At 42.2% G+C, this 9,964-nt stretch overlaps 1 protein-coding gene across 1 annotated transcript in view; it reads left to right on the top strand.

Annotated features, from left to right (window-relative positions):
- Positions 1-4,852: 4,852 nt before the first annotated feature.
- Positions 4,853-9,964, top strand: part of LOC136843979 (stalled ribosome sensor GCN1) — a 194,685-nt gene continuing 189,573 nt past the window's right edge. The window contains exons 1-2 of the mRNA XM_067112996.1: positions 4,853-5,136; positions 5,236-5,338. Of these exons, the coding sequence (XP_066969097.1) occupies positions 5,122-5,136; positions 5,236-5,338 (118 nt within the window). The 5' untranslated portion in view covers positions 4,853-5,121. The remainder of the gene's footprint in view (positions 5,137-5,235; positions 5,339-9,964) is intronic.

Genomic DNA, 9,964 nt, shown 5'->3' with positions numbered 1-9,964 from the left:
GATTCTACTTAAATTTCAGCTTGTACCTTTTTTCTTTTCGTTCTTGTGACATTTTACTGAATAATGTGCATGCCGTGTGTTCAGAGTAACTTTCCCTAATAAACTTATTTTTCTCGACTCCATTGATCTATATTTTCCATAGTCCGACGTCTATTTATGACCTCGGGAGCTTTTATGTAGGAAGCCTTTCAAAACTCTCGATGCTTTATATTCCTCATCGTGACGTACTTCGGAACTTATTTTTAAGGTTAATTCTTGTTTTAATAGGTATCCTATGAAGCTCGGTAAGGTGGACCCTTTCCTATGGGGATTTATTTACTGTTAATTTGGATACCTTGTTTATTAAACCTTTTGACACTGTTTGGTGCTTTGGGAACCGTATTTCTAGCGCCCGTTTTCTTTCCATTTAATTTCTTTTGTGCAATATATATTGTTCTGCTTTCCTGTCAGCCTCTACTCTTTCTTGAAAAAGGATGTTCATCGGATTGTCTTTTTCTATCACAAAAGGTTCTTTTATTTCCCTGAATTTCCCCTTTGTATCAATCAGTCTATCTGGAGGAGACAAGCACCTTCCCCCCAACAGTAGGAAGGATGCACAAGAAAAAGTGCAGAGGCACGAAAGTACGACTGACATAGTAGGCAATATGGTAATAAACAGCAAGAGAAGGAAAATCAACCTCAGTGTGGCATGGAAAGACGTGATACTGTAAGGACAGATACACACAAGGGTCTAGAGACAACTAATTTTATTCATGTTGTTGTTTGAGATTAAGCTGTCTTTATGCTAGCACGGGCTCTTGCTCATAGAACACCCCGTAATTTTATTCCGTGGATTTGACCAGTTTTAATACGACATGTGGACGGAAATGTGGTTTTAAGGGACGACTGGTCATGCGGTTGGCATGACCTTGGGGTAACTCTATGACTGGCTGCAGAACACCACCAGCTTCTTTAGGAATAATAAGCTCAAATGGAAAACAATACTTACAAGTTCTGGAATAAGGCTACTAGAGGCCAGCATCACGAGAAGAATATTCTAAAGGACTCCCTATCTCCACTACTCTTCGTAGTAGCTATGATTCCCAAAACGAGGGTACTATAGAAGATGGAGGTTTAGTACCAGTTTAAGTTCAGGGGCAGCAGAATTAACATCTGATGTTCATGGATGACATCAAGCTGTTCAGAAGAGGAACCAAAGAAATAGACACATTAATGTAGGCTGTAAGGACTGAATCAGGCGACATCAAGTTGGAGTCTGGAATAGAAAAGTGTGTCCTAGCCAACATACAAAGGCAAAGAAGTAACAAGGACGAAGAGGATACAACAACAGAATGTAAACTTCATCAAGGACACAGATGAAACTAGATACAAGTACTTGGGGATACTAGAAAGAGAAGCAATAAAACACAAAGAAACAAAGGTAAAGATCAGGAAAGAATATATGCATAGAACAAAGGCAATGCTCAAGTTAAAACTCATCTCTGGAATCATGGCCACAACAATTAACACCTGGGCAGTACCAGTAACCACGTATAAAAGCTGAAATAATGGAGTGGAGTAAGTCAAGACTCCGCAACATAGACTGAAAGACTAAAGAAAAATAGCGAAAGTGTACCAAGCTCTACACCCAAGGGCAAATATAATAGAAATTTGATAAAAAAAACAGTGCCAAAAAGGATATGCTTTTGTCCTTGGAATATACAAAGCGGTATAGAGCAAATTTCACCTGAAATGCTACTGTAAGCAGAGACAATTGATTTTGAAGAAAATAGAGAAGAAATGTGAGCAAAAACAGTACAAATATCAGGAAGTGCCTAAGACGTGAAACGCCCACCATAAAAAATAGTCTCTTGTCATAATGCTGACGTAAATATTGCCGTCAGACCCACAATCAAGCCCAGTTATAAGATACATAAGATACATAATGTAATCGTGACAGAATAACATCATGCGCAATAACTTTAACGATGACCAGTCGTCATCATCGCCTTTACCATCGACACAGGAGATTAGAAAACGTACCTCATTCCGAAAAGAAGAAACACTACAGCATCCAACGCATTAGGAAGAACTTAATGACATGCATTAATATACAGATGCGAAAGCAGTTCCATGACGAACCTTGGCGTTAAACTATAGAAGCAGCCAAAAGGAAAATACTACTATTGAAATACTAATTTTATATAACTTAGGTTAAGTGGCAGCACAGACACGAAAACTGCGTACTCACATTATCCATCCAATCCATTACAAATAAAATAGGTATACAGTGTGTGTGTGTGTATAACAATCAAGAAACTCTGAATGAAAAAACGTTTCAGGTCCCAAAAGAACCCGACCGACACAAAGATGTAAAGTCTACACGTCTAGTAATCATAAACTAAACCGTAAAATTTCAAGCTTTTTAAACCAATAAATGCGACAACTTCACTTTGTTTTACTTTGTTTGGATTTATGTACAGACCTCCACAAGGATAATTCTCTCTATGGCGGGCCCTTGTACGTTTTCAAAATAAGGTGCTTCTTATATCTTATAATTGTCTTTCAGTGTTTTCTCGCAAGTATCATAGCTCCTGCAGGATAGGAGAGTCTTTAGGATAATGAAAATATCAAGAATAAGTGTTCTTGTTGACGATCGTGCGTGCGTTCCCTTACTGATGCACTATCAGTCTTTAGTTCTTTTTTTATCATTTTGCTCTCTTCTTATTAAATTGCATAGAAGGTTATTAGTCAAAGCCATGATCCATATTTTTTTTCACCTTTGACACATATTCTTTATATATTGCGCACTTATTGCCATCATATGTCTTATGTTTAGTATCACTATGACCTTTCTTTACACAATTTTTACGCTTGAAGATGTAGCTAGCACATTCATTTGATTTGTGATTTTCACCACATCTAGAGCAAGCTTGGTCATTTCTACAATTTGCTGAGCTGTGACCAAATTCCTGACATTTATAGCATTGAATAGGGCATGTAACAGTCGAATACTTTGCAACGGCTATACAGTGTACACATTTTGTCACCTCTATCATAGATAGCCTTTCGTAGTTGTGGTGTACATTTGATGATGCAGTGTTTATATTTGTCATCTTTGGCTATCATTTCCTTTACAATTTTCAGGTCGTCATTTTCAGAAATGAGGCTACCTATCCATGGATTTTTCTTTACAATGTTATCGACAATGTTCATCTTCAATGAGTTTTTTTGTGTTCTTTGTTCAGACCTCTTGCAATTATTACAGATGTACAATATGTTATCACTACGAAGTATGGGTGTGTATCTGGCCTCGATACTTGAATATTCATAATGAAACCATGCGTCACACATTTCACAGCAAGTTCCTTCCTCATCAACTTCCCTAGATTCTCGATTTGGGTTGACTCATCCTTCTCTAGTATTTTATTTAGTGTTCCATCTTTACGTGCTGCGTCGATAATTATGAGATAATCTTCGTTTGATAGTTTGGTCATCCCTTTCTACAGTATTTATTTTCTCTTTTTCCTTCCTCTTCCTCACATTCACTTTGAACATCGCGCAAGTCAGGCACTTTTCACAGAGCACTTCACAGACACGTCTCACCCGCACGAAAGCCACAACTGTGGCAAGAATATTAATAAATTTTTGTCCATTTTACCAGCTGTAACCAAATCATTAATTTTTATCGAATCAGTTAATTAGCAAGAAAAACTGTCTTTGAAGAGCCTATGAAAACTATAGAAACTCACCAACTTTCGCAACAATCGTCCGTCATATACAAGACTTGAACAACTTGGGCTGCGGGCCTTAACCAACAAGTTTTGCCCACGTTTCCCGGGATCCGTGGACACGAACCGAGACCAGAACAAACTTTACAACTGAATATGTGGAGAAAAACAACATGGTATATAATTACATTAGTTCAGTAATGAAAACTGCATGTACATCTCACAGTGAGTTAGAGGGACATAGCTTTTACGGACCAGCTGCTTAACAAACGATAAATCACATTCTTCGCTATATCATTCATAAGCATGACTGAAAATTACATTTATTACAAAACAAATTCCGTCTTTCGAACAGACGAGACAAGACAAATTAAACTGGAATATCAAATTTATACTGCACAGCTAATCTCTCAAAGGATCTGTCCTCCTCTCTCAGATATAACTCGAAGAATATGTTTCTAGGGTGATCTGCATTTCTGTCAATTTAGTGGAACGAAATCATTTACAGTACTCATGTAAAGAGATAATCTTAACAAAAGATGCATCAGTTAAAACCATGAAAAACGCACTTTCTACGTTATCGCATAACCTTGTATTGCAACAGATGATGCATTCATTCCACAAATTATATGAAAATGAATCAGTAATGAAATATGACGTTAGAGCCCTGATCGTTTAGGCATTAAAGGAGATGCTGATAAGGCTGTAAAAGAAACATCTGCTCAATCAAAATCACGCGTCAATCCCACAAGTGATTAGACAACAACGACACGCTTTTTAAAAAAGTGACAGACTTACTAAAAGCATGAATCTGCCATTACTAGCAACATATGTAGCAGTCATAATTCCATCCAACGACGAGCTCTAGTAAAAATCGTCAACATGTTCATTCCACCCGGTACTCATATATTCAAAGTTGTTAATTGTTGAATGAGAAATCACGTTCTCTCATTTCTGGCAACTCCCAAGTTTCACTGTTTTTAGAACAGAGAAACATGTAAATTGCACGTTAACACAAACAAACCATTTAAATGGAGCAAATCGGTAATCAAATTATCTTTTATTTAATGATCTTTCGTAGTGAGGGCATACGTACCGTTATTCAACATTCTCAGCATAAAAAGCAAGAAGTGGTTGTCCATGGTTATTACAATATGCCATTCTTCAAAATAAGGCTCATAACCAGAAAGGTACCATTTTGTATAATTTTTTATCATGCACATGAGGAAAAAAGCAATGAATCGTATAAAATATGATCAGAATAATACGAAAGAAATATAATATTAAGTAAGGGGAACTTCCTAACAGAATCACTATGAACTAAAAGTGATTACCCTGAATGTTTCACGAAACAAAAGTTGAGAGCTAATACTAATAGAAGCTGTCTCCTCCTGTCTCTCCAGTTGACAACATGGGCGATACTGAGGTATATCGTACTAGTGTTACAGTCTTGATATTTAATGTTATAATCGGTTGTCAGGACTTTGACTTTGATTACTCAACCTAATCCTGATTTTTGCTCCAGGTAATTGAGAAGCTGAAAGGCCTTCCACAACTGTTGGGCTCCACGCATCGAGCAAGTAGGACTGCCGGTATCAACACTGTGCTTGAGGTTGTCAACAGAGATGGTGAGTTCAACTTTGTATTTAGTCCTCTCTTCCCGTTATTTTCGCGGTCACTTGACGCATTTAAATGGTATCTAATGTTCCATGCGTGCGAGATGTAATTACCGTGAGCTGTAAAGCTTTGGGCCTATTTATCTGTACTTTTAGATGAAGCTGTTGACGGCCAAGGCAAGGTGAAACCAGGACTTTGCGGGAGCCAAGTTGTGCATTAGCCTAGTACCTTTTAGTGCTAGATTTGAAAGCAGCATTCGGCTCTTCTGTAAAGCATTAAAAAGTTCATTGTTATTTAAAGTAATTTTATGGAAAGGCCCTTAAACGATATCCTTATAGGCCTAGCTTAATCGAGCCTATTCCGTGTTAGCCTAGTTGCATGGCATTCACCTTTGCTGTAAGGTTGCATCCTTTTGCAGTGGGAGACTGGTAGTTGGACAAATGCCCTATGAAACAGCATACCTGTGCCTACTCTTTGACCACAGTAATGTAATCTAAAATGCACTGTTAGGTAAAACAAATTATGACACTTTTAATATAATTATTATAAGGTGAATGTTTGTAATGTGATTAAAAGGTTTATTGTTCCCACACGAATACAAACCATTGGTCTTTACATAGGAATTATGGTATTTCTAAGTGTTAACTCTGCGCATATTTTTGCTTTGGAAATGAGTTTTTCCTGTAGTTATGAAGGAGATGCAGTTTTTTGTTGTCGGTCAACTGTTATTCACCTCTTGTCTCTGTCCAACAATTGAGGGGGACTTTGGAAATTCAAGGTTTTGGATGGGGGAGAACACACAAACAAAGAGGACATGTTTCCGTTATGGAAACGTTCTACAGATGTGTAAATTGGCAGGGAGCCATTCGTTGTGGGAAGGGAGCGGCTGAGGGAAGGGGATGAACATTGGGGAAGGAAGGTAGAGGGCTCCTCACATCCACCAGACGAGGGGGAAGGTGAGATACAGAAGCGGGGGTGGGCAGAGGGTTTGGCGCAGAGCAACAGGGAGGTACTCATTCTAACAGGCACATAGTGAGGGAAGCGACGAAACAGTGGGGGCTAGGGGTTAGGTAGGAATATATTAGGAACAGAGGAATGACTATCAGGCTACAAGCAGAGGCATAGAGAATAACAGGCCAGCAATAAATAAACTTCATCTCCTTTACCAGCAGCCCTAAAAGTATAGGAAAAACCGATTTCCAAGATGCCAATCAGTCCACAGCAGTTTTGCATTGATAAAATAAATGTATAAAAAAAACCACACACTTTGCTCAAAGACTGTAAAGCACAAGCAGACTTAATAAGGAATCGGAGGGTATACATCAGCCGCCGCCTTAAAAAAAAGTGTAATACCTGGTTTGTTTAGACACGATATACAAACCATCGGTCCTTTACATTAGGAATTACATATAGCGAAGTTGGTCACTGCCTTTAAACTCTTGAACAAGGTGGTTAGGCAGCAACTACCATCAGGTATGCAGGAATACTTGCCTGCCAGGATATAAACATTCCAGTTTGCTTTCAGCCGTTGTGCATTGCAGACGTGTTCTTGGGTCTCTTTGCCTGACTGTCGTTAAGCTCTTTATTATCCTGGTGGGATCTTTCTGCATTTTTATGCATATATTATGTGTGTTTGGTATTTATTAATACAAACCCACAATTTGTGATAGCCTTGCATAAGCTGTCGTTCCCCTGCATCTGTGTCTTGGGTTTGATGCCCAAGGGCGTATTTAGAGGGGCGTAACCAAGTGGTAATGCTTCTCTTCCAGTAGCCCTTTATTTAGATACTGAAGGCGTTCCCTTGTACGTTTGGAGATATTAGATTGGGATGGAATATGTTTGCTCCCATACATTGATCGGGTCGTAAGAGTTCGCTCCCCTTCTTGGGCACCTGCTCCCTGTGTACAAGGGCATGACTACTTCCTTTCTACTTGTGCCGAGTGTTGCTCTCACCGCTTGCGCTAGAGAGAGTTGTGGGGGGAGGTCGCAGGTGTCGTTGGTAAGTTTCGCTTCCATGGTGCCCTTGGTGGCCTCCCCTCCTCCCTTCTCACTCCCTGTAGGTTCTTTCTTATCTCTCTCCTTCGCCCTCTTCGCTTGCTGTCGAGTGGGGGCCGGTGAGACACAGGTGGTCGGGCAACCATATCTAAGGGGCCTCCTCCCGCTGCAAAGGGCAGTTCCCCTTGGAGTGAGAGGAGTCTGACTCTAGTAATCATCTTTGCTTTTTCTTTCAGGTTGACAGTGTGCATTGCAGGCACAGCAGTATTTGGCTGGATATCTCAGTTGGGATATCTTTGCATGAAGGAGTCCCGACGTTCATTCAGTGTTGCTTTGGGATCGACCACAGTACATTGAACCCCACGTATTCGCGGGGGATGCATCCCACACACCCCCGCGAATAGGTCAAATCCGCGAATGCTTAAAACCCCTCTAAAAACACTTAGAACTGACCATTTTGATAGCTTAAACCAAGAAAACCCTGTAAAAATGCTTTTACTTGAGTATTTTAATAGTTTTATCACAAAAAGTGCATTTATTCATGAAAATTATATGAAAATACAGTAATTAGTGAATATTTCTCAGTGAAAAATACCGCGAATGGGTGAATTTTCCGCGAATGATGGCTAGATATGTTCCACAGAGAAACCCGCGAATCTGTGAGTCCGCGAACCGTGAAAACGCGAATACGGGGGCTTACTTTACCTGGTTGGAATGGCATAGTTCCACATCGGGATCGTTCTGACTGTTCCCGCTGATGTGGATCGATCACTGTTAGTGCTGGCCTTCATGTATGCTCTGGCACTGCCTCTGGCATATCTGTGGTCCATCTGCTCCTGTTGGCTCAAGGACAGTCTCTAGGCGGTCTTCCTGGTCTCCTGCCGCAGCCACCCTAATCGTTCCTGTTGCTGCTGGTGACTTTCATGTGATGTTCCTGGCTGTTGGTGTAGCTCCTGCCTTCCGAACCGCTTCTGTAGCTCCTGCATCGGCTGTCCTGATCGTGCCTGCTGCATCTCGTGGTGGTGGTGTCCTGGGCCGCTTCTGTTGTGATCCTGCCTAGCTGCCCTGGAGGTTATGATGTTTCATGTCCACAATTCTGTAGGTGATGTCGGAGTGAAGGTGAAGGAAGTCACCCTGTAGAAGTAGCCGCCGCTGTCTTCATCTTGTCTTTGATTTCGTCTTCTGCTGCCTCTTCCCTTTGGATATATACTCGATATTACGTGGAATATCGAGTATCCCGATTTGGTCTGGAGAGTACTCTCCCCGCCCCAGTTCGTGAGCAGTGCGAGAGAAAGGACCGAGGCACCTGGGTGTCTCAGCTCTTCCTGCCAGTACTACAAGCGCTACCCTAGTGCTATCAGTGCTCGGCCGGGTTCCCAGCCTGGTGTCTCAATCCTATCGGTTCGAACACCAGAAGAAACAGAGAAGAGATTCCCTTCAGGAGTCCTGGGTGACTTCTAAAGGACTGACTGTCTTCCAGGAGACAAGTTTCTCTTGGTGGTTCTTTCCGTCCTCAGGCGGGAACCGATTCGCATTCTCCCATGGGGTCTTGCGTTTCTGGGGCCGGGAGAGCGCAGCCTCAAGAGGCTGCGCCCTCGTTGCCAGTCTTAGAAGTTTGCATCTAAGACTGGTTCTGTGCCTGGCTCTTTTCGATTTCTTAGGAAACTGAAAGCAGCCGCTCCTGATTTTTTTGAGTCTTGTAGGTTGAGACGCCAGGTGTCTCGATACTGCCTGCCAGCTGCTTCGGTTGCTTGGCCAGGTTTCATCCTTGTGTCTTGATCCTTAGGGTTCGAGCATGCAGGATAGCAGACACAGAATTCCCCTGTAAACCTTCTTCTCGTGTCTAAAGTTCGGGAAACTAACGCTAGTTCATGGCAGACGCCCTGTCCAGTTCCGATTGTGTTCGTGTGATCTACTCGGCTTGGCTCGGCTCACTCGGCTTGCCTGCCCGCCCAGCCATGGGTTGCATTTGCGAGACTGGCTCAACTCGGCTCGCCCCGCCTGCCTCCCAGTCCACTGCATACCACCCAGTGGATCGCGTTCGCGTGATTGGGTCAGTTCAGTCCCGCTCGGTTTTTCTGAATCGAGTTCTCGGCTCTGTTCAAACGAACTTCTGCTGATTATCGAGCACGGTACATGTCTCCTGCTGTTCTTACTGGCAGGACAGGTAGGGGTACTCTTTCTCCTCACCTGTTCTCTTTTCTTCTCGGTTGTTCCGAGAGGCGTGAGACGGACAGTGAGCTCCGACAAATTTGTCTTTGGAGTTCGGCTGCCTGGCATGCTCTGGAGTTCGGCTGCCTGGCATGTCGGTCCCCTGATTGTCTCGTAGTACAACCAGGTAGCCGAGGAGGGTTTCTTGGGATCTGTCTAGGTCTCCTTCCAAGGAGAGAGGTACAGGAGTTTCATGCTTCAGAAGCCTTCCTCTTCAAGTTGCGATCGCCCTTGTTTTTTTGAGCTTCGCGCTGATTTGTCAGCGTGAGGATCCCCGGGTCAGGACTGCGGCGCCCCCAATGAATAATTTGTCACTCACAACCCTTGTAGTTCCCGAGGGGCCGAGAGTTTAGGGGCCACCGCGGTCTTGGCTTGCGAGAGCGTTCTCAACCAGATGAATACTTTTCTTTGGACAAGGAGTTCATTCAGGC

Source organism: Macrobrachium rosenbergii, chromosome 12 (assembly GCF_040412425.1).
Source record: "Macrobrachium rosenbergii isolate ZJJX-2024 chromosome 12, ASM4041242v1, whole genome shotgun sequence".
NCBI classification, from domain to species: Eukaryota; Metazoa; Arthropoda; class Malacostraca; order Decapoda; family Palaemonidae; genus Macrobrachium; species Macrobrachium rosenbergii.
The sequence above is the reverse complement of the archived record's forward strand: the minus strand, read 5'-3'. Positions and strand labels throughout refer to the sequence as shown.